General features: G+C 40.6%; 1 protein-coding gene across 3 annotated transcripts in view; it reads left to right on the forward strand.

The window, feature by feature from the left end:
* ptprk (protein tyrosine phosphatase receptor type K) overlaps positions 1–26,098 on the forward strand; it is a 779,294-nt gene that overhangs the window by 322,214 nt on the left and 430,982 nt on the right. For all 3 annotated transcript variants that reach the window (XM_070885263.1, XM_070885265.1, XM_070885264.1), the window contains exons 4-6: positions 4,806–4,887; positions 12,826–12,941; positions 19,267–19,441. In XM_070885263.1, coding sequence (XP_070741364.1) covers positions 4,806–4,887; positions 12,826–12,941; positions 19,267–19,441 — 373 coding nt within the window. The remainder of the gene's footprint in view (positions 1–4,805; positions 4,888–12,825; positions 12,942–19,266; positions 19,442–26,098) is intronic.

Consider the following 26,098-nt stretch of genomic DNA (forward strand, 5'->3'; position numbering starts at 1 on the left):
TGTGGTGAATTGCCCAGAGTGAAGATGCAGGGTCTTTGAAATAGCACAAGAAAAAAGTAGTTCTGAGGAAGAGGATGAAGATAATGATGAATATGAACAGATTATACTGATCACAAGGAGTTTTAATCCTGTGAGAAATATATTAGTCGTGGACTCTGTTAATTATGATGTATTAGTGCGTGCACTTCAACTGTGTATGTGGGATAGATTGGTTAAAATGTTATCTTGATTCACTAAGTAGTGATTATTGATGCAAGGTTAAGGAATATAAAAGTATATATAAAATGCTTTATGTTTGGAGATGACAACACCTTGAAGTCACTCGAGTGGCAATTCCATGTAAGATAGCTGAAGTAAGCCATTTTATGAGTACGGATGTAGTCTCCTGTGTGATACATATGCTTTTGAGTAAACTTTCCATGAAAAAGGCACAAATGAAACTTGATGTGGAACATGATAAAAGAAAGAAAGAGCTTGTATTTATATAGTGCCTTTCATGACTTCAGTACGTCCCAAAGCACTTTATAGCTAATGAAGTACTTTTGAAGTGTAGTCAGTGTTGTAATGTAGGAAATGTGGCATCCAGTTTGTGCAGAGCAAAATCCTCCAAACAGCAATGTGATAATGACTAGATAATCTGTTTTTAGTGACATTGATGGAGGAATAAATATTGGCAAGGGCATCGGGGATAATCTCCCTGCTCTTCTTTAAAATAGTGCAGTAGGATATTTCATGTCCACCTGACAGGGCCTCAATTTAACATCTCATCCGAAAGACGGCACCTCCGACTGCAGAACTGCCTCAGTACTGCACTGAAGTGTCAGCCTGGATTATGTGCTCAAGTCTGTGGAGTGGGACTTGAACCCACAACCTTCTGATGAGAGTGCTAACCACTGAGCCACAGCTGAGACTATTCTACTTGAATATAGCTATTTCACTGCATAGAAGCTCATGGAAGTGAACTTTCATCTAACTGAATGGGAGAGGACCAAAGTGTCAGAGCAAGAAAGGAAAGTGACACGACAAAGTATGCCCAAAATAGCCTGGCCACTTAATGTGTTATAAGCAGTGGTTTTGTAATTTAATCCAGTGGAAATGGCAAACGGTCAGCACCATTTGTTCTAGTCCAGCTACAATACTGGATTCTACCCGACCATGTAGAAAACTGCTCAGGTATGCCCCTCCACAAAAAACAGAACAAATCCAATCCAGCCATTTACTGCCCCATCAGTCTAGTCTCAATCATCAGCAAAGTGATGGAAGGTGCTGTCAACAGTGCTGTCAAGTGGCACTTACTTACCAATAACATGCTCACTGATGCTCAGTTTGGGTTCCACCAGGACCACTCAGCTCCAGGCCTCATTACAGCCTTGGTCCAAACATGGACAAAAGAGCTGAATCCTACAGGTGAGGTGAGAGAATCTGCCCTTGACATCAAGGCTGCATTTGACCAAGTATTGGAGCCCTAGTAAAATGGAAGTCACTGGGAATCAGGAGAAAACTCACCAAGTATGAAGGAAGATGGTTGTGGTGGTTGGAGGTCAATCATCTCAGCCCCAGGATATCGCTGCAGGAGTTCCTCAGAGCAGTGTCCTTGGCCAACCATCTTCAGCTGCTTCATCAATGACCGATCCGCCATCGTAAGGTCAAAAGTGGGGATGTTTGCTGATGATTGCAGTGTTCAGTTCCAGTCGCACTCCTCAGATAATGGAGCAGTCCATGCTCACATGCAACAAGACCTGGATGACATTCAGGCTTGGGCTGATAAGTGGCAAGTAACATTTGCACCACACAAGTGCCAGGCAATGATTATCTCCAAAAAGAAAGAGTCTAACCACTGCCCCTTGACATTCAACAGCATTACCTTTGCCAAATCCCTCAACCAATGTACTCGGGGGGGAGTATTTGCTAGTGCTGTTGGGGAGGGGTTAAACTAATATGGCAAGGGGATGGGAACCAATGCAGGGAGACAGGGAAGTAGAATGGGGGCAGAAGTAAAAGATAGAAAGAAGAAAAGTAAAAGTGGAGGGCAGAGAACCCCAAGGCAAAAAGGGCCACATTACAGTAAAATTCTAAAGGGGCAAAGTGTGTTAAAAAGACAAGCCTGAAGGCTCTGTGCCTCAATGCGAGGAGCATTCGGAATAAGGTGGACAAATTATCTGCGCAGATAGCAGTTAACGGTTATGACGTAATTGGCATCACGGAGACATGGCTCCAGGGTGACCAAGGCTCGGAAATCAGCATCCAGGGGTATTCAACATTGAGGAAAGATAGACAGAAAGGGGTGGCATTGCTGGTTAAACATAGAAACATAGAAAATAGGTGCAGGAGTAGGCCACTCGGCCCTTCGAGCCGGCACCACCATTCAATAAGATCATGGCTGATCATTCCCTCAGTCCCCCTTTCCTGCTTTCTCTCCATACCCCTTGATCCCCTTAGCCATAAGGGCCCGAAATTTGTGCCCTTTAAAACCAGTACTGGGTTTGTGCGTATTATTAGCACAGGATCATTTGCATCCTGTGGGGGAGGCCCAAGAAATTCCAGCAAGGTTCATAATCGGGACGGAGACCTGACGTGAGTGGTTTGTGTCCCTTTTCTCTCTCTACTGCACCTTGGGAATATCAGTTTCCCATACACACATTCGAGGAAAATCGACCCTGAGATCTCAACCACAGCTTTGGGGACACATGGCACAAGGCAATAAAATTCAAGAATCTATGCATGTGTTAGCAGTTGATGTTTAACCATAATTTGTGAAAGCCTGGAAACATATCTTCACCCTATCCCTTTTGGTTAGGTGTGTTTGGGAGACAAATTAATATTTTTGCACCTGTGGCAGTCTGATGAGGTTTTAAACCTTGCCGTCACTGAGTGTTATGGGCACATATTGGGTCCATGATCGTCTCAAAGCAGCTGCATTTACTTGGCTTGGGGGGGGGGAATTGGATTAACTAGATTGATTCCTGGGATGAGAGGGGGGCTGTTCTCTGAGGAGAGATTGTGTAGAGTGGACCTATATTCTCTGGAGTTTAGAAGAATGAGAGGTAATCTCATAGAAACGTACAGAATTCTTTGAGGTCTTGACGGGGTAATTGCTGGAAGGATGTTTCCTCTGGCTGGGAAGTCGAGAACTAGGGGTCATTGTCTTAGGATAAGGGGACAGCCATTCGGGCTGAGATGAGGAGACATTTCTTCATTTAGCGTTGTCAATCTTTGGCAATCTTTACCCCAGAGGGCCATGGGTGCTCAGTCGTTAGTATATTCAAGATGGAGATAGATAGATTTTTGGACATTAAGAGAATGGACATTGATCGGGTGGGAAAGTGGAATTGCGGTAGAAGATCAGCCATGGTCTTATTGAATGGTGGAGCAGGCTCGAGGGGATGTGAGATTTACTCCTGCTTCTATTATGTTATGTACTAGAGTAAGTTCTTGGTATGTTTGGTTTTTCTGTTGATGAAAATGAAGAATTAAATCTTGTCAATCATTTTAATTCACTTTTTTAAATAAGTAAACATAAAAGTATTGCTTGTTGAGTTGATCTACATCTAAAATTAGGGGTATAATAGTTATGTTATTGGATTAGTTTCCCAGAGAACATGAGTGCAAATCTCACCATGGCAATTTGAGAATTTGAATTCAGTTTTAAAAGATCTAGAAATGAAAAGCTGGTATCGGTAAAAGTTACCGATTTTTGGTTAAAAAAATCCAACTGATTCAGGAATGTCCTTTTATGGAAATAAATCTATCCTTACCCAGTTTAGCCTACATGTGACTCCAGTCCCACACCAATGTGGCTGATTCTTAACTGCGCTCTGTAATTACCTCGCAAGGTTATTTCAAACTATGACAAAATCTTGCGATTCAAGAAGGCAGCCTAACAACACCTTCTCGGGCAACTAAATATGGTAATATATGCTAGCTTGCCAGCAATACCCACATCCTGAGAATTAATTAAAAAAATATATAGTTATGCTCTTTTTAACCAGTGGTTAAAATGTTCTATATGTAATAATGCTGTATGGCAGGTAAACTGAATATTAAAACAGTAAATTGTGCAGTTTCCTGAACTTTGACCAATAAATAAATATTGCTTTCTAATGAGTTGAAAGGACAAAATTAATACATCAAATGGGCTCCCCAGGTGGCTCTTGGTAAGAAGACTGTGTAACTTAGCCATATCAGCTGGAAACTTCCAGGTTTGTTTTCTGTGCAGAGTTAACTAATTATGCAAGAGGGACAGTCGAGGTGCCTCAGTTGGCCCAAGGGAGGGGGAAATTAAGCAAGATCCCTATACCAGATCATCATCTAGTGAGTCCTATGGCAACATTGAGTGAGGACAGGAGATGCCTGGAGCATCCCCGATTTTAATCGCTGCATGGCGGCCATGCCTTCAGCTGCCGAGACTAAGCTCTGGAATTCCCTGCCTTAACCTATCCACCTCTTTACCTCTGTTCCTCCTTTAATACACTCATTAAAACCTACCTCTTTGACCAAGCTTTTGATCATCTGCCCTAATATCTCATTATGTGCTCATAGTAAAAATTTTGCTTGAGAACGCTTCTGGGAAGCGCCTTGGGATATTTTACTACAAGCTGTTGTGTTTTAAATGGGTTTTCAATGCCTAGTCTAGTCTCATACATAAAGATCAATCACTGGACAAGGCCCATTGAACCATTCACCAGCAGTACTTTAAGTAGAGGCGAGGCAGAGATGGGGGTGGAGAATCTTTTTTTTTTAAAAAAAAGAATCATTACTTGAGAATAGGATGGAAAATGAACAAATGTCAATGTTTATGTTTGTAGGTAATTTTTGAAGCAGATGTCTCTCGTGAGCAAACTGGATATATTGCAATCGACGACGTTCAGGTGTTGAGCTACCCATGTGGTAAGTGTTCATTTAATAAATTATGCTTTTGGTTCAAAGTACAGAACTATGATTAGAATTTTGATTAGAAACCAGCAAAGAGTTAATTTGGACATTAAATAGACATTGAAATTGGCATTTAAATAAATTGCTACTTTGTTGTCGTCAAAATAACCATTTTTAATCTTGCTGTGAAATTGTTATTGCCGGTCTCTATCCAACAATGATCAGCCTGTGCATCTATTAATGAACCAACAAATCATCTCAATAACTCTCCCTAAACTACTTATCCTGTGGATTCAAGAATATGCATGCTGTGATTCAACTCTAGCCCCGCCAGCTTTTCCCTCTGCTCCTCGGATGCAGTACTCTTGCAAATAACTTTTCTAGCAGTCCAATCAGGTCTTTCTAGTTTTAAGTTAGGACAGGCAAGCTCAATGTCTGTTTAGAACATGGTTTCTTTAATAAAAATTTTGGAAATTTTCCATTATGAACACTTCAAAATTCAAGAAAAATTTAATAATACCTTTTGAAGTTTTTGAATTGGATTGACCAATCTTGAGTCCGTATTGTGCAATTCTCCACCTCTGCCTGACAAATTGCCTGCAGTGGAAAACTTTACTCAAGTACAACACAACACTGAAATTTGTTTAATCCATTGATCCAACATGCATCATTCTGGAAAGATAAAATTGCATTTGAAAAATTAAGCACTAGTAAACCTGAAAAGTACTCAGCATAAATTAATATATTTTTTTAAAATACCATTTTAATGGAGTTGACTGAGCATTCTGATTTCTGAAAAGTGGTCCTAAACTTTTTGATGCAATTCAAAATGTGGAATAATGCTAAAGTGCAAAGAAAACGAAGCTTAAAAAAAAATCACCTAATAAAACTTACTCTTCCAGATTTTTAGATTGTACGATGCATTTTTGCAAATTTAAATATAATTAAATTGAGAACTCTTATCTGCATTAGTAAACAGTGAGTGGTGCAATTTAAAATTATTTAAACAAGTGATAGCTAGTAAATTCTCTTACTGCTTTCAACAACAACAAATTGCATGAATATAGTGCCTTTAACAAATAGCCAGTAATAAAGAAACAATGGGATCAAATTTCGGTCTGAGTTGCTCCTATTTTTTTGGAGCAACTAGTTTAGAATGGAGCATCTTAGAAATTGCAATTCTCAGCATTTAGTTTTCTCCAGTTCTAGTCAGTTAGAATAGTTTCATTTTAGAACAGATTTTTTTTTTCCAGCCACTTACGCCTGTTTTGCTAGTTTAGGCAGTGAAAACTTACTGCAAACTAACTGAGAATGGAGTAAGTGTGGATTTTTGTACGCTCAGAAAAACCTTGCCGACACTTATAAATCAGGCGTAGGGAACGAAAGATAGCTGGGTGGGGAGGGAAGCTTACAAACATTAATACGCTTCACTTTTACAAATAAAGAGCCATCATCAATAATAAATGATAAATAAATCAATAAATCAACCAATAAATCAATCAAAAAAAATTAGAAAATAAAATATTGAAAAAAATAAAAAACCAATCAATAAATAAAAAATTATTTCTGCTCACCTACTGCAGCACTGGGAGGCCCTCCAACAGTGTGCTGGGATGCTCTCCCCCCCCCCCCCCCCCCCCACCAGTGTCTGTCTCTCTCTCTCTCTCTCTCTCTCTCTCTCTCTCTCTCAGTATGTCTCTGTCAGTGTCTCTGTGTTTCTGACAGCGAGCAGGGAGGGGAGGGGGGGGGCGCTGAACGGGCCGCCGCCATCACTTCGTGCGGGGCCCACCCCCAGCGAGATGCCGGGCGTGCCCCGCTGATGAGTGGGGGGGGGGGAGAAGAGAAGGCGGGGAGGAGGAGGGGGGTGGGGGAAAGAAAGGCTGAACGGGAGGGAGGGCGGGGAGGAGGCTGAACAGGAGGGAGGGCGGGGAGGAGGCTGAACGGGAGGGAGGTCGGAGGCCCGGGGAGCCCATTCGGCCAGGGCTAGGGTTGGGCCCCTCCCACGCCACGGGAGCCTGGAGCTACTGCACATGCGCGCACACTCTAGCGCACATGTGCAAACGTCCCGGCACTGTTTTCAGCGCCAGGACCTGGCTCCGCCCCCGACTCCTTGTGCTGCATCACGCTGAGCATGAAGACGTCCTGAGGGGACCGGAGAATCACAAGGTAAGTTTTCGGCACCCTTTTTCTTCCAGAAAGTCGCCGCACCTTATCGAGATGCGTCGTTTTTCCAGAGGGCGGAAACTTGGGCCCAATAATTTACTCCATTTTTCTTAGTGTGGCAGTTTTCTTTCCAGAATTGGCATCCTTGTTTGCGCAATATTATTTGTTGTGTTGCTATTATGAGAAGCACTTTCTGTAATACTTGCAGGTGCCTCACAATTAACACACAACACATGTTTAACCTTTTTCAGAATGAACTATCACTTATTCAAAGCTCTCTTGCTTTCATAATTTGAATTGATTATAAGTTGAAGCCAACAATAACTGAAAAAACACAACTTTAAGAAAGCTTTAAAAGTTTTGAGGAAAGGAAGAGATAGGAGAAAGTGTTCCATATCCTAAACAGACATTGTGAGGGCACTATATATAAGCATCAATGTGTTCTGCCCTGGACTGGCAGAGAATTACATAAGAACATAAGATATAGGAACAGGAGTAGGCCATACGGCCCCTCGAGCCTGCTCTGCCATTCAATAAGATCATGGTTGATCTGATCATGGAATCAGCTCCACTTCCCCACCCACTCCCCATAACCCCTTATCCCTTTATCGTTTAAGAAACTGTCTATTTCTGACTTAAATTTATTCAATGTCCCAGCTTCCACAGCTCTCTGATGCAGCACATTCCACAGATTTACAACCCTCAGAAGAAATTTCTTCTCATCTCAGTTTTAAGTGGGCGGCCCCTTATTCTAAGATTATGCCCTCTAGTTCGCGCCTCCCCCATCAGTGGAAACATACTCTCTGCATCCACCCTGTCAAGCCTCCTCCTCATCTTATACGTTTCGATAAGATCACCTCTCATTCTTCTGAACTCTAATGAGTAGAGGCCCAACCTACTCAACCTTTCCTCATAAGTCAACCCCCTCATCCCCGGAATCAACCTAGCCTCCAATTATATCCTTTCGTAAATATGGAAACCAAAACTGCACGCAGTATTCCAGGTGTGGCCCACCAATACCTTATATCGCTATAGTACGACTTCCCTGCTTTTATACTTCATCTCGTTTGCAATAAAGGCCAAGATACCATTGGCCTTCCTGCTCACTTGCTGTATCTGCATACTATCCTTTTGTGTTTCATGCACAAGTGCCCCCAGGTCCCGCTCTACTGCGGCACTTTGCAATCTTTCTCTATTTAAATAATAACTTGCTCTTTGATTTTTTTTCTGCCAAAGTGCATGACCTCAGCCTTTCCAACATTATACTCCATCTGCCAAATTTTTGCGCACTCACTTAACCTGTCTATGCCCTTTTGCAGATTTTTTGTGTCCTCCTCACACATTGCTTTTCCTCCCATCTTTGTATCCTCAGCAAACTTGGCTACGTTACACTCGGTCCCTTCTTCCAATTCATTAATATAGATTGTAAATAGTTGGGGTCCCAGCACTGATCCCTGCGGCACCTCACTAGTTACTGGTTGCCAACCAGAGAATGAACTATTTATCCCGACTCTCTGTTGTTAGTTAGCCAATCCTCTATCCATGCTAATATATTACCCCCAACCCCGTGAACTTTTATCTCGTGCAGTAACCTTTTATATGGCACCTTGTCAAATGCCTTCTGGAAGTCCAAACACACCACATCCACTGGTTCCCCTTCACCCACCCTGTTCATTACATCCACAAAGAACTCCAGCAAATTTGTCAAACATGACATCCACTTCATAAATCCATGCTGACTCTGCCTGACCGAATTTTGCCTTTCCAAATGTCCTGCTAATGCTTTTTTAATAATGGACTCCCAACATTTTCCCAACCACGGATGTTAGGCTAACTGGTCTATAGTTTCCTGCTTTTTTTCTGCCTCCTTTTTTAAATAGGGGCATTATATTTGCAGTTTTCCAATTTGCTGGGACCTCCCCAGAATCTAGGGAATTTTGGTAAATTGCAACCAATGCATCCACAATCCTTACCGTTATTTCTCTTAAGACCCGAGGATGCAAGCCATCAGGTCCAGGGGATTTATCTGCCTTTAGTCCCATTATCTTACCTTCTCAGAGCATGCCTATGATTTTGTACAGTAAATTAATTTGGATCTGCCTAGTTACTGGTTTAACTGCAACCACAACTTCCTGGCCAGGAAACTCATGGCAGTAACTAGGTTGACTGTCTTTATTATGAAACAGCTGCAAACATTTCCTAAAACACTTCTCATAATAACAACACAACAGCTGGTTAGCCTCCTCAAATAATAGTGTCTAAGCAAAGATACCCTCACTGTAAGAAAAAATTGCTAAGAATAGAAACCTCATAAACTAAGTTCTCCAGTTTAGTATGAAACTCATGTCACTGTACGTGTGCAGAGTTGGATGCTCAATGGTGATCAAATTGTGCTAACCAGCATAACATATCATGACATGTGTTTGTGAGGTAGCACGGTTCATTTTCACATGAATTATATGGCACTGTCATTATGGTGCAAAATAAGTGATCGGGTCAATTCAAAGTAATAGATAGTTTGGTCAGTTCTAGCACTTTATCTCTCAAGTGAAAAGCACAGATATGCACCAGCAGATCAAGTAAAGGAAGATCACCCCCCCACCCCCCTTCCCATTATCTTCATAACCCCTCATGTGATTTATAGACCAGCAGAGATTTGTTTTAAACTTAAGTTCCCTTGCCTCTAACAATGGGTCATGTGAAGTCAAAAATATTATTGTAATATGGCATAAATTGAGCGAATCACTGGAGGCCCTTTACAAATTTAGACTTCTGCATTTTCTCTACAGCAAAAATGTCTTAGTCGCTTCATCCAAAATAATGTAGATAGAAACATAATCATAATAGGTACATTTACGTGTTGATGAAAGTACATAGTGTAGAATTATTTCTCATTATGGAACATACTGCAATTTAACAGAAACAAATAAAAAAAAATCTGTGGCATGAAAATCAAATTATTTTTTATGATATCTGCTCATCCAGATTTCCTTTAATTCCAAAAAATACCTGCATCATATTTTGACCAATTTCTGGTTAGTTTAGAATCTGAGCATGCTGGGAGCTGTCTTGCATTCATTTTGTCTGCAGTACCAACTTGTCAAATGTCATCAAAATTAAATCATTTGAGAAATTAATTCCTCTAGTTAGATCGCTGTTCTGTTTGGAAAAGCATGCAGAGGGGTGTCTGCTCTCTGTGGATATTCTTACCGATTCTGCCACCCCAACTCAATTTAATTAGTTTTAACACTTAAAATACAAAGAAAACTTTCAATAAAGGTTAGAATCTACAAATTAAGAGTTTTCACTTCGCAGTGACAGTCATGTGATAAGAGAAATTGTAGAAATCCCACTTTGTAAAGGGCCAACAGTGGTTTGCTTGATTTATGTCACATTACAATAATATTTTTGATTTCACATGGCCCGTTGTATAGGGGCTGCTCTGATCTCTTTCCCCCCCCCCCCCCCCCCGGAGAAGCCGATGAGTGGCCTGCGTGGGACCTTTCCCATTACTGCACAGCCGCACAGCTTAGAATTCAAAATTTGCAATTAACACAAAATGTAAAAGTGTAGTAAATAGTGAGGAAGATGGTAATGGACTTCAAGAAGACATAGACAGGCTGGTGGAATGAAGGGTAACCATAGAAGATGGAATTCAATGTAGAGATGTGTGAGGTGATGCATTTTGGTAGGAAACATGAGGAGAGACCATACAACTAAATGGTACAATTTTAAAAGGGGTTTAAGAACAGACACCTTGGGGGTGCTTGTGCACAAATCTTTGAAGGTGACAGGACAGGTTAACAAAGCAGTTAATAAAGCATATGGGATTCTTGTTTTTATAAATAGAGGCATAGAGTACAAAAGCCAGGAAGTTTTGCTGAACCTATATAAAACATTAGTTCAGCCCCAGCTGGACTATTGTGTCCAATTCTGGGCATCACACTTTAGGAAGGATGGGAAGGCTTTGAAGAGGGTACGGAAGAGATTTACTAGAATGGTTCCAGTATGAGGGACTTCAGTTATGTGGATAGACTTGACAAACTGGGATTGCTCTCCTGAGAGCAGAGAAGGATAAGAGTAGATTTGATCAAGGTGCTTAAAATCATGAAGGATTATGCAAGAGTAAAAAAAGAGAAACTGTTTCCGATGATTGAAGGGTAGATCTCACGAGGGTGCAGATTGAAGGTGAATCGCAAAAGAACCAGAGGTGAGATGAGGAAAACCTTTTTTATGCATTGCGTGGTTAGGATTTGGAATGCACTGCCTGATAGGGTGGTGGATAGAGAGTCAATAGTAGTCTTCAAAAGGGAGTTAGATATATACTTGAAAGAGAAAAAATTGCAGGGATTCAGGGAAAGAGCGAGGGAGTGGGTCGAGCTAGAGTGCTCTTCGAAAAAGCTGGTGCAGACTCGATGAGCTGAATGGCCTGTGCTGTACTAATCTATGATTCTATGACAGTGGAGAGAACATTTTTTATTTTGTAGCTGCTTATCTATTGCTTTAAGTCATTTCCATTCATTTTTGATTCATCACACTGGTAGTTTTGGAGATCTTTGTTCAACAATCGACAGCTCACACATGATGTGCAAACTTGATTTTTCGCCCTCAAAATATGGTTTGCCAAATCTAAGCATTACATAAAAAAAATTGTCACTTGACTAAATGTTTCACTGGTGCTATAGTCCAGAGAATCATACAGACCTGAATCGTGCTTCCCCAGAAAAAGGACTGTTCTGGTATGTCTTCTGGTACAAATTCAGAAAGGCACTGATACAAGTCCGAGAGTAGGTGTTCTCCCACATGCTGGCTCGGCTGCAATTGGTGTTTGATCTGGGAAAACCAGGGCAGAAAATACAATGAATTCACTCATTAAAATAAATTGCTGGGTATTCAGTAATTTAATTGATCACAGCATCCTCCAAACCCAGCAGTTAAATAATTTGGAATCATTTGTTTCTGGATGATGTGGGGGCGGGGTGTGGTGTGGTGGAGATGGGGATGGGATGGGATGGGGTGTGGTGGAAGCTGGTAAAGGCCCAATTTCTTGTCTGCAATTTTTTAACGTGTAAGATTATGAGGGGGCTTGACAAGGTGGATGCAGAGAGGATGTTTCCACTGATGGGGGATACTAGAACTAGAGGGCATGATCTTAGAATAAGGGGCCGCTCATTTAAAACTGAGATGAGAAATTTCTTCTCTGAGGGTTGTAAATCTGTGGAATTCGCTGCCTCAGAGAGCTGTGGAAGCTGGGACATTGAATAAATTTAAGACAGAAATAGACAGTTTCTTAAATGATAAGGGGTTATGAGGAGCGGGTGGGGAAGTGGAGCTGCGTCCATGATCAGATCGGCCATGATCAGATCGGCCATGATCTTATTAAATGGCAGAGCAGGCTCAAGGGGCCGAATGGCCTACTCCTGTTCCTATTTCTTATGTTCTTATGAAGGGCGCTACATAAATGCGAGCCTTTCTTTCTTTTAACTGTACTTTGTGCATTAGTGTATATGTTAAAAGATTGATTTTGTTCCATGTACCCCAGAAAAGAGTTGGATATGATTGAATTTGAATTGGTTTTACGCTAAAAGAAAGATAATATTCAAGCAAATTAAGGAACAAATGTTAAGATTAGCTTACAAGATTACAGTTGAGTGTTTCATAAATGTTTAAATGAAACCAAAGCAGTGAGTACAGTGCACTAGCACACTCAGAATACTGGTCCACTCTGCTCATAAATCCAAATTGAGTTGACCTTTATCGTGAACATGTCAAAATGTTAATATTTTACAGACAAATCTCCTCACTTTTTGCGACTTGGAAATGTGGAAGTAAATGCAGGACAAAATGCTACGTTTCAATGCATCGCTACAGGCAGGGATACAGTGAATAACAAGCTATGGCTGCAGGTGAGATCTAGCAATACTGTACTCCCATCTGTCTCATGATAACTCATTCTGTCAAAAACAGAAAATGCTGTCAATGATTTCCACACTATTCTCACTTCCTCAACCTATTAAGGGATTGCTATCAATAAGTTAGGATTATTTTTCCACGTGCAAAATTTAGGTAGCTTAACTTATATTAATTTTTCATGTTTGTTGCTTTTCTTTTCATTTATATGCAAACACCAAGAGAATCTACAATCTGGAATGTAATTTAATAGATGCTGCGCGTCACACTCAGAACATTACCCTAGGGCAAATTTGTTTCAGGTTTTATAATGAGACTCAAGTGACTGTTGGCTTCAGAAATCCAGAGGCGGAATCAATCATTGCTGTGTAAATTACAGCTGGGGAGTGGTTATTGTCAAAGCTATGTAAAATTCTATTGATAAAGACGATGGAACACATAATAGATGAGAACTTCCCATTGATGTGAAAGATGCAGGCAACTGATGCACGATTCAAGTGGACAGTTTACAATTTGGGAGTGATTTTTTTTTATATAGAGTGTGTATATTAATGTGATGCATGTGTACATTGATCCTGATATTTGAGCATATTTAGAAAACTCTACTGAAAATAAGATGTCTGCATACTGTCCAAGCCTTGGCAAGAATTCAGGGATAAAAATCCCCATCAGTGTGGCACAGGTTTATTTTGTTCAGTGTTGTGCTTATGATGGCATGTTACTGGCTTTTATTTGATTTCACAAAGACCCATAACTCTCGTGATAGACATAAGTGAATTTTTGAAGCATTGGGTATAATAAAAGCACTGATGCACAACTCGCATAATACTGTGTTTATTATATCATTGATGAAATAAAGAATGGCAGGTTAAAAATTGTTTGCAATAGGACATGTACGGGAAAATATTTTTATTTTACCACAGGTATAATGATCATGTCGGTAGATTGAAAAATTTAACCGCATAAATTTTGATACTTTTTTTTACTGTAAGAATACAGAAAAAAAATCATAGATGAGTATCTGAAATACATAAATATCTTGTATGATAAATATTTATCTCATTTTTAAAAAAACACTTACTCATCTATAGATCCTTTGGATGATTTTACCTCCTCTGTTTGATCCTGTATAATGGCCAAATGGCATGCGAAACAGCCCGAGTCACTTCCAGCTCAACATGTCACACTTTATCCCAGTGTTTGCATAATGGTGGCACATGGTCGCACAAGAAACAAATTACAGCAGGATCATGGTTACATTTCAAAAATTTATGCGTGCTCGATTGCACATGATTTCCAAAGCACAAACAAATTCATTTTAAAACAAAACAAAGTTAAACTTTGAATAGTGGTACAAAAAAACAATCATATGGCACCTCTTAGATGTGCTATCTATTAAACAGATATCAGTTGGATTTGCAAGTTGAATAAATTTTCATATTGGGTGGTACCTTACCCTGTTTGTTGTGCAGATTATTATTTTCATAATCATTGGTGCCTTGCAGATTTCACTTCCCTCTGCAGAAATTACACTCATTTTCTACAACAGTATGATAAAATAAATGTATGCCCAAAAAATTCAGTGTATTTTTTCAGTATTTTTCGCCAAAAATACTGCTAATCACTCCGCTATTTTTTAAAGGCCTAAGTTTCATTAGAAAATGTGTCCAGCGGTAAAAATCGGCATTGCACGAGGATTCACGGCGGAAACCGTGGTCCTCACCAAATTTAGTTGAGAGAGGTCTTGGGAGGGGGGAAAACGCAAAAAAAATTGCAAAAAATAAACAATCACAAGGCACTTAACTATTGAATCGTTGAAAAAGAATTTAAAAATAAAAACTTTAACTTGCCTTCTTTGCAGGTCTTCATACCTACTGCTGTTATTGGGGCTACAACACAGGTTTTTCTCGGGCGTTTTTTATTGCCCAGAATACAGGTGCGCCAAAAGTCAAAATTAAGGCGAAAGCGCTATTTCCAGTCTTGCACACCGGCGGTCCGCTTTTCAGCGGTATTTAAAAACTGCCGGTACAAGACTTCAGCGAAACTAGCGGATCACTGTTTTTTGCCCAAAACGACGAAATATCACCGAAAAAACGGGTGCAAGGTTGGTGAATTTCCAGCCCATAGTATCGATTGTAAGTATCCATTGTTAAAGCAAAATCAATCTTTCTCCTTCCCAACCCCCCCACTCCAACCTTCTTATAACCTCATACTTGGCCCTGGGGTTTCTGGATTCAGGACTTCGGATTTCGCCTCCGAAATCTGGAAATACCCGAAACTCAACCCAGGGGTTTCCTGAGTCGGGATGTCTGATTTCTGGGCCGAAATCCAGAAAAATCTGGAAACCGGAATGGCCTCGCTCCCAAGGTTTCCAGATTTCGGAGGTTGTACCTGTATAACACGCCATGGAATAAAAACACCGAGTGCTTGAGCATGTAACATTTTTTGTATAAATGTTTACAGTTGAAAGCTGTAAGGGATCTTGTATCCTAAGAGCTAGTTTTGTATTTGTAATTGCAAGACAAATATTTTCATATGGTCTGGGAATGGGGCTGTAAGTACTGCATCCACGTATTGATTTTAAACTTTCAGAGCACTGAATTCATGTACTTGTATCTCTGAAAGCAGCAGTCAGCTTTAACATATCGGAGGTCAAAAATGTGTTTTTGTTTTGTGCTCTAGATTAAGTCAGCAGGTACCAAAAGTAGCAAATGTGTATTAAACCCTATGATGGTTTCTTACAGCAGTGCTTGAGATACTGGGCTAGGGGAAATATTAACTTCATGGACTACCGAAAAGACTGCTGTAGCTGGCTGTATCGCTAAAAATATGCCCCCTCTGATGTATTTGACGCAATGCTTTCACAGACCACACCACTGAGGGGGGTATACATTATGAAATGGTCTACAGTAGGATGGAATGTCAAAAAGTAAATTATAACTGGGAACGAAATGACTAACTTTAGGCAGTATTTTTTAAAAATCTGTTCTCATTCTGCTTTCTAATATAAATGTCAATTCAGTAATTGAATTGCAACTAGTGTGCAGTTACAGCAGCCCAAGGGTGAAAAGATTTATCTCTTGAACCTGCCTGGTAGGGTGTAAGCATTACTTGGAGCTGTGTATTACAATAGGGACTGAACTGATCAGGAGCTCTGGGAGAAGGGTAGTATTAATTCATTGCCCTGTGGTTGCATTAGTGAGCAGTGTTTCGGATATATTTATGTATTTGGGGGTTATTTCAATATTTTAGAACGAGTAAATACTAGCCCATGCCTTTTTGGCAAAAGAGGGCTTTGTTTGGCAGCCAATCACTTCATCCTTCAATGGCTTTGACTGCTCCCATAATGGCTTAGTGACTAAATCCAAAGTGTGATATGGCTCCGAATCATATTGACAGCTGGTTCCAGGCCCAATCATTCATCTGTGTTGAGTTTGCTGATCTTATCCAGGTTAGCAGTGGTGTTACCACATGGGAGAGGGGAAAACATTTAAGGATTCCTGCTCCTGATTGTTGCCTGGTGATTCCTGCTGGAAAGTGTGCACTTGTAGATGTTGGGTGAGGACAGGATTAGGCTTGGCTGTTATAATATCTACGATCATTGTCTGCATTCACACATAAGGAATGATGGTGACTTAGGTGACGTACTGGAAGGCTGTCAGCACCATGGGAGTCAATGACTTCCAGGAAGATGAGGATCAAATTAGATAGAAGAATCTCCCCATGGAGCACAGTGGCTAATAAGAGGTGAAAACTACATAAATTAAACACTTTTTTCAAAGCGTGTTGGATCTGGGGTTCCCCTATTGGAGCAGTGCTTAAATGCACTGAGTGATATTCTATTTTGCCATGCAGATCAAAATTTTTTGCGTTTGATCATTGATCTATGCCAATTTTAGCTGATCTCATAGAGGATGGCATTGGGAGTGTCAGCTTTGGCGTGAGTATTCTTTGGTTGGATGAGAGTCGATAAAATTAGTGGAGCACTTCTGATCCTGATGGTTATCCGTTAACCTCTGCAAATTGTGTATTGGCAGTGCTGTTGGGTGAGAACTTTCTGGTTATCAGCTGTGACATATTCTATAAATTGAATGCCAGAGAGTTATTCTATGTATAGAGTCACAAATGTTGAGGGACCAGAGGTGGTAATTGACCAGCTAAGATTTGTCCTGTTTTATGTGGATAGGGCATACCTGGGCAACCTTAGACAGTGTTGTGTAGATGCTACAGTCACAGCGGTGCGCTAACAAGTTGGCTAGGGGAGTGGCCAGCTCTGCTGCACAGGTTGTCAGCAACTGGGATGTTGATGGGGCCATAGCCTTTGCTGTGTTCAATAAATTCAGCCGCATTGTAATTTTATTTGGAGTAAACTAAATTGGCTGGATACTGGCATGTATGATGATCAGGACCTCTGGTGAAGGTTGACTAGGTTCTGCTCAACATTTTTAGCTAAAGATACTTGAAAACACCTTAGACTTACCTCTTGCACTCTGTCATTGAAGATGAGGTTTCCAGGGAGCCTCCTCCAACTCCTTTTGTTTATTTGTCCACCAACATTCTTGACTGCATTGGTGATCAGCAGGAGATTTTCTTCTTTAAACTGAAACATAGAAACATAGGGCCATTCAGCCCTTCTAGCCTGCACTGCCATTCAATGAGTTCATGGCTGAACATGAAACTTCAGTACCCCCTTCCTGCTTTCTCGCCATACCCCTTGATCCCCTGAGTAGTAAGGACTTCATCTAACTCCCTTTTGAATATATTTAGTGAATTGGCCTCAACTACTTTCTGTGGTAGAGAATTCCACAGGTTCACCACTCTCTGGGTGAAGAAGTTTCTCCTCATCTCGGTCCTAAATGGCTTACCCCTTATCCTTAGACTGTGACCCCTGGTTCTGGACTTCCCCAATATTGGGAACATTCTTCCTGCATCTAGCCTGTCTAAATCCGTCAGAATTTTAAACGTTTCTATGAGGTCCCCTCTCATTCTTCTGAACTCCAGTGAATACAAGCCCAGTTGATCCAGTCTTTCTTGATAGGTCAGTCCCACCATCCCGGGAATCAGTCTGGTGAATCTTCGCTGCACTCCCTCAATAGCAAGAATGTCCTTCCTCAAGTTAGGAGACCAAAACTGTACACAATACTCCAGGTGTGGCCTCACCAAGGCCCTGTACAACTGTAGCAACACCTCCCTGCCCCGTACTCAAATCCCCTTGCTATGAAGGCCAACATGCCATTTGCTTTCTTAACCGCCTGCTGTACCTGCATGCCAACCTTCAATGACACATGTACCATGACACCCAGGTCTCGTTGCACCTTCCCTTTTCCTAATCTGTTACCATTCAGATGCTTGAAGTCATCAGGTCTGGAGTCAATGTTGATGACTCCCAGGGTCACTTCCACCTAATAGATACCACTGAGCCCCATTTTTGGTGTGTTCTGCTAATGGGATAGGATGTTCCCAGTGATGTGGATGGATGGTTCTGGGATGTTGGCTAATGGTTATGATTCTATTTGAGTATTTATAACTTGATGGCTTGCTAGGCAAAGTTCAGAGGGCATGAAGAGTTAATCATGTCTCAAAGGAATACTGATCATCCACGTCTTGTGAGATGTGACATCAAAGCTAGCAGAAGCTATTTTCATGATGTATGTTCACTGCAGATTACTTGAATTGCTAAGCATCTACTGGGGAGCTTGGAAGGATACAGTGGCATGAAAGCTTCATACTGTGATAACCTTCATTTCTATGGGAAGACAGCAATGGTGTCAGTGGAGAAGGTGTTTTAAGGACTGTTGGTTTACATGTATAAATTCTGCTTTTTTTTACTCAAAGCTGTACAAAACTACATGTAATAAGTTAAATTTCTGGGCAGGAATGGGTAATCTTAATTCTCTTTCAACTTGCTAGTTTTGTTGAGATCACTATTCCTGAAAGTAGTAAAAGCCAATTGTGCAATTTCATAATCGCCCAAACGGAGCTACTTGGTCTTCAGATTGGAATAAAATGTCAATTTCATGATCTGTACTCAATTTTTAATAACTTAACTTAGTACACTGATACTATGATTGATAGACTGCACTGTGAGCAACAGCAAAATGAAAAATAGCTGGGCTTATTTTGCCAAAAAGTAAAATTGGTGTATATGTGAGATAGAATTACAAGTTCTTTTTTCAGATTTCTAAATGGGTTGTCTATTAGATGTGCTAACTAAACCAGGATTGTTTACAATTTCTCAATTGATGATCACTAATTTGGACCTAAGACATAATAAGAAATAACTAACATTTTCAATTTAAAAAAAAATCTTTTGTTCATCAGAAACGAAATGGGGAAGACATACCAGTTGCTCAGACGAAGAATATAAATCACAGGCGGTTTGCAGCATCCTTCAAATTGAAAGAAGTGAAAAAGAATGATCAAGATTTGTATCGTTGCGTGACCCAGTCTGAAAGAGGCTCTGGTGTATCGAATTTTGCTGAGCTTATTGTTCGAGGTATTGTAAATTTAGCTTGTTAACATATACCTTGTGTTGAGCATCTTTGTTTGCTTACTGAATTACTTTCATTTTGAAAAAGTGTACAAAGTTGTGTGGTTTTTATTTGTCAGCTTCAGTAACTTATTGGCTATGAAATTCCTCTTGGATTCTGCCAGCCCACCCGATGGGAGACCGGTGGAACCCCTAGGCCAATAGTGAAGCACTAGCCTTGTTGGCTTTCAGCTGTTGAGAGCTTCTGAACAGCCAAATAAGTGGGGACTCTTCTGTCCACCCTTTAAAAAGCAAATTACAGGGCTGTCAACGGGGACTTTTAAGTTATGAATTCTAGATCCTGGCCTTGGCATAATAGTGGCTGAGTGAGATGAGGTGTAATGGCCTCTGCAGTGTCTGTGGGCCCCACTGGTGGAGTATCAATTTTCTCCCCTCCATAAAAATATTCCCATGTGATGGTCAGGAGGTGGGGCTGGGCCACCCCCTTCCCTATCATAGTGGATAGGTGTCCTAAGTTTCAAGTTATGTGGGGCATGCTCTTGGCTTTTCTGCACAGATGAAGTTCCCTCCCATTGACCTTGCGACCTCCAGCTTGGTCAGTGCTGGTGGACATGGTTGGTTGCAATCTTGGCACAACCCATAAAATTTTGGGACCATTGTGCCTATGTTTACCCCCCCAACCCCATTATGTAATTTCCCAAATATGCTCAGCAAAAAGCTTAAATCACAGTAGAAAAAAGTACGGCAAAGTATGACGAATTCTTCAATCTTGGATGATTATTCGTTCAATTGTTAAAATTGTCAGGAATCCATATGGGTCAAGTCATTAGAAGAGATATGCATCAGGATTTTTTAACATTGTGGAAGACCTTTTGAATCCACTAATGAAATCTTCCAATGTGAAGAAAAGGTTCATTAAAGTATGGTTTGTGGTCAACTGCTCAATTCAAAGAGAAGTATAATCAGCAGAATACTCTTTGGGCCCTTGCTTTTCTGAGACTAAAGGCTGCATTGAAATGGAGAAGTTTTAAAAATATATAGTTGTTCTCGGGATATGAGCGAGGCTGGCAAGGCAGCATTTATTGCCCATCCTCAGTTGACCTGAGGGCATTAAGAGCCAACGATATGGGACTGAAGTCGCATGTAGGCTAGACTGGGTAGGGGTGGCAGGCTCCTCTCCAGAGGGGTCATGAGTGAACCAGTTGGGTTTTTACGACAACTCAACCACTTTACTTTAATCTGGTGACAAATTAACAGATTAACTGAATTCAATTTCTCAACTTGTCATGATGGGATTTGAACTTAAAACTCCTGGATTGCTGGTCCAGTACCATAACCACAAACTACTGTACCTGTGCAATGATCAAATTATCAAAGCAAGGACATGGAAAAGTATGCATGCTAACCTTTGACACCAGCAGAAAGAAACACTTTGGACAAAGTTGAAATCAAGTATATTTCCCTGTAAGTGATCAGTGCACCACCATGGTCATCTGCAGAGCGGTCATCTGCAGAGCAGTCCCCAGTGGCCCACTCCAGCCTTGACCTGCAGTTGAGCATTTTCTCATATTTAGAACAGTGGACGGGAGAAATGTCTTTACACCGACAGTTCTGAGGCTATGGAATTCATTTCCAGAGTTAGTGATTGAGACAAAAACTCTGTCAATATTCAAGATTAGATTAAATTGGATTGATTGATGAAGAAAAATATGTTGGAAAAGACATGGGAACAGGGTGGGTGAATGTGTTTAGAACTATTTGCTTGCATAGAGGGTAAATGGCAACATGGGCCGGTTGGCCTGAATAGCCTGTTTTGGTGTTGTAACTTCTATGTTTTTCTGTGCAAGGTTGTTGCAGCAACATTAGGTATGTTGCCCCCAAATCTGTGAACTCTCAGCAACTGGCATATTGACACCAGCAGCTCATACTGAATATCTGATTAGGGCTTATACCATAAGATTGATCAGAGCCAGCTTTATGCAACTTGAGCAGGCACAAAGACAATACCACAATATTCCAATTGCATCTTTTGCCTCATGAAATTATTTTTTCAGTCTTAATAGTTATTTGTTTTCCCTGGTGCAAAGATCCATGGTGAACTGGTTAACAAGCAGTCGGTATCTAAGTTGATGGTTCAGGCCATTATTAATTCCTGCAATTTGGAAGAGAAGGCATCCAAGAAGTAGGTTAAAGGTCATTCCAACTATTTAATTGCTGCTGTCTTATTCAGGTTACAAATTTTCCGAGTCCTAAGGCTGCCATATGGAGTGCTCTACACCAATTTACTATACATTATTATTGTTAAGTTGAATGATCCATCTGTTTATGACTATAGCATGCTTGTCCAGACAGCTGGTGTAATGGCTTTCCTGCAGTGCCATTGGATTTTTGGAGGTTGGGATTTGGGGTGTTGCTAGTTAGTTACTCAGTTAAAAATGAACGATTGCAATGGCGCAGGTTCTAAAGTTTTACAGGTTGTGGGAATAGTATACCTCGCTCAGCACTACCTATCTGCAATACCAAAACACTTCTCTGTTATATGGAAGTAGCTTTTACAGAAGCAATCAAGCTCGGCTTTATTCCAGCAGTTTGGAAGTTGCAGTACATTAAAAGAATAAAATTGATGCTACAAGATAGGTAGTTTATCTATTTTGTTATGAGAAATGCTAACAAAACTGTATTCAGAAATTGTTTTATACAGCTTATCAGAATGACACATTCACTTAAAACATAGCTTTGGGTAATCAAATATTGCATCCAGAGACAACAAACAATCATTGAGGTTGCCCTGCAGGCAACTGTAACAGCAATTTATTTGCAGTTTTATTATGTCTGCTTCACTCCCTTATATATTTCTTATGCTAGTAACATCTACCTTGGGGCACAAGAAGGCAACTTGCTTCTTGTCTGGGGGAAACCTGGTGAAATCATATAGACGTCTATCCAGATTATATGATGCAGTAAACTAATTAAATAACTTGAAACTCAAATTGGAAATTCTGCAACAAATGCTGAAAACTGCTGCATAATCAAGACTTTTTATGTGTCTTGGTTGGTTTCCATCTGAGCAGCTATATTACAGCTCTTTGCTGATCTGAATAACTGTAAAATAAATCCTATTCATGTAGTAAAAAATACCCTAAGGCTAAGAAACCCTGGTGTTGAGACTAAGTTGAAAATTAACTGCATTGACAGGTCCGATATCTCAATGATGCTATAAAAGTGACATCCTGCTCTACAGAGACAGAAGATGATAATTTTAAAAGAAATTTGGGTCCACTGATATGGATTACATTTAATAAGAGATGGCATAGCGTTGCCCATTGTCAAAGATGACCAAAGGGCAACACTTTATTAATGACTTTTCCTCCTAACAGACTGTGACAGGATATGCTTAAAGCAATTTTGCTTTTGTCTGTAACAAACAAAAATTTTGCAGTGACTTCTTGAGTTCAGGAGCATTGATCTTGCATGCTTGATGCTGGAGGAAATAAAAAAAACTAAATCAAGCACTATACTTAGCCATAAGTTTTGTATTGCAAACAGATCATATTGAAGTATGAAATTGTCTTGTGTTAAGCCATATTAGTATGAAAGTATCTTCCAGGGCGCACACATTTTGAAAGTAATGTTAATACTGTGTACCTTGCAGCAAAAAGCTCATCCGCAGTGAGATTGTACATCTGTAAAAATAGTAGTTCCATCTTTTCATAGTTACTCACAGCAAAGCTAATTTTGATATACTTGAAAATGTGTACAAATGACCAAAGCTCCAGCCTGAAGCTGCGTTACCTAACAGATGGAACATTTATTTTGTGATTTTTGCCTAAGTCTGAAACGTCAGACTCAATTTGCTGGCTATATCTATTTGTTGCGAATATATGCAGTAAATCTAAAGCTTTTGAGGCAGATCTCCGCTTAACTTTCTCTGCTCGAAGGAGAACAATTCTATTTTCTTCAGTCTCTCCACGTAACTGAGGTCCCTCATCCCTGGTACCATTGTAGTAAATCTTCTCCAAGGCTTATTATTCTTCTTAAAATGTGGTGCCTAGAATTGGACACATATTTCAGCTGAGGTCGAACCAGTGATGTATAAAAGTTTAGCATACCTTCCTTGCTTTTGAACTCTCTGCCTCTGCTAATAAAGCCAAGAGCTAAGGATCCCATATGCTTTTTTAACAACCTTCTCAATTTGTCCTGCCACCTTCAAAGATTTCTGTGCGTAAATCCCCAGGTCTCTCTGTTCCTGCACCCTCTTTAGAATTGTACTAATTTTGTCATGGATTCACACCCACATCATTGGCCTGCTGTGACTTGTTCTGATTTGAAAATTGTGGGCCATTTCTGTTTTGCCCATTCGGCACATGTCACTGTCAATGTTCCCTCTAATAATATTTTTCCGTGCGCGGTCCCTTTGAATTTTCTGTGCGGTATCTTCCAACGGGAGCAGCTTGTGAGTGGCCTGCATGAAACCTCCCAATTGATGCATGGCTGTGTGCCCGGGTGCCTGGGGGGGAGTGGGGGTGGGGCTGGTGGCTGGGAAACATTGGTCACTGTCAATCTGTAAGATTAGGCTCCTTCCACTGTTTGCGGACAGAGTAAAGAATGGCACAGGGCATTTGGGGTGAATCCAAGAGAGATGGAGAGGATAACATTTTAAGCAAATTGAGATAATAATTGTATAAATGAAAGGGGGTATAAGTTGGGGGAAAGAAAGGCAAAGACTGAATCAGAGCACCGAGGGAGGGAGTGAACAAAGACGAAAGAGAAGACAGGGAATTTCCACTCATAGGGGAAACTAAAACTAAGGGACATAGTCTCAGAATAAGGGGCCGCCCATTTAAAACTGACGAGGAGAAATTTCTTCAGAAGGTTGTAAATCTATGGAATTCTCTACCCCAGAGAGCTGTGGAGGCTGGGTCATTGAATATATTTAAGGCGGAGATAGACAGATTTTTGAGCGATAAGGGAGTAAAGGGTTATGGGGAGCAGGCAGGGAAGTGGAGTTGAGTGCATGATCAGATTAGACATGATCTTATTAAATGGCAGAGCAGGCTCGAGGAGCTAAATGGCTACTCCTGCATCTATTTCTTATGTTCTTATGAAACAAAGCGCAGAAAAGAGAAAGGAATCGAGAATCACAGGGAATAGCGAAAGGACAGAAATAAAAGGAGAGTTGATGAGTGAAGAGAGAATGGGAGAGTGAATTAAGGGATGACTGAGAGAAAACAGAAGATGAATACAGTGGAGTAAGTTTTCATGTTCATTGATTTTAATTGAAGTAGCTACAAATACACAGTGTGTGCTCCTGTTATAGTATAAAGCATGGGGTGGAAGAGGGAATGGTAAGATGGAGAGTGAGGGACCAAGAACAGAGTGTCTGCTTAGAGGTACAGTAACCAATAGAAGTGCTGGAGTCGGCCTTAAAAAGTTGGCATGATTTACAACAGAGAGCATTAAATAAATAGTTATATTACCATGAGATTTGGGAAGTGTTTTTTTATGGTTTTTAAAAAAAACCCAGCAGCATTAGAACTTCATGCAGTGAAAAGTGACGTCACACTCTTCATGGCACATTATAATGTCAGGAGGCTGCGGATTCAGGATGAACAACTGTCCATGTTTGGAATCCTTTAAAATTGCTACAGAACTCATTTGATGAAGATATTGGTCTGGAAGTTGTGGCTGGAGGCTTCCCGTGGGTGAATGCCTCCGAACCGCAAGGAAACTCTGCACCTACTTGGTGCCCACTGTATCTTTGAAGACTAGTGCTCCTGGGCTTCTACGCATATGCCTGCTTAAACGTCCACGTATCCCAGGGGCACATGCGGTTCGCAAGCATCCCTGGGATCATGTGGGCCCGGTCAGCCAATCACAAAGGGCGATGGGAATCCCCTAGAAAAAAACTCACTTTCACAACACTGAAATAAAAATAAATCATCACATGGCCAAAATTAATTAAAATACAATTTAATTAGACATTTAAAACAAAAGGCTAATTTCTTGAAAAATTAATTTAAGCATTTTTCAAGATGAAAAAATAACAAACTAATTTTAAAGGTTTTTATATAGTTAAATAATTAAATAAAATATTTTAATTATTTAAACTCTCATGCTGGTAATGGAAGGCCTTGCATCTGCTTTTACCAGGTGAAAGGGTTTTGTGGGCATTTGCTGGGCAGTAGTTGGACAAATAGTCCAACACTCCATCAGTGAATGTCCATTTCCTGCGGATGGGTTCATTCTGTCAAGCTGAAACTTGACACAGCGCATGTTCCGGGTTTTCACGCTATGCATTGAATGTGGAAACCCGGAACTTGTGGGACACTTGGACTGCGTGCGCATGCCCCTGAAAATCCGGGCATTAAGTCCTATTCACACAGGGTGCATTGTTAGAAATTTCAGGCTATCTCTGGTTACCTTAATAATCAGGTTCGAGTGCAAACCAATGGTTGGATATATTGTGTTTATTCAGAGTTTAGGATGGAATATAACACACAAGTTTATATAGTAAAAGCATATGACCGTGACCAGCCGTTCTCCGGCTTATCTCATCTCTTCCTTTCGTCTAGAACCCCAAGAGTGGTTGATTTCAATGAGTGGGGTCCACTCTCGAAAGAGCATTCAACCAGCTCACCCTTGTGCGGGTCTCCCTTCCCGATC

The sequence above is a fragment of the Pristiophorus japonicus genome, chromosome 7 (genome assembly GCF_044704955.1).
Source record: "Pristiophorus japonicus isolate sPriJap1 chromosome 7, sPriJap1.hap1, whole genome shotgun sequence".
Taxonomy (NCBI): domain Eukaryota; kingdom Metazoa; phylum Chordata; class Chondrichthyes; family Pristiophoridae; genus Pristiophorus; species Pristiophorus japonicus.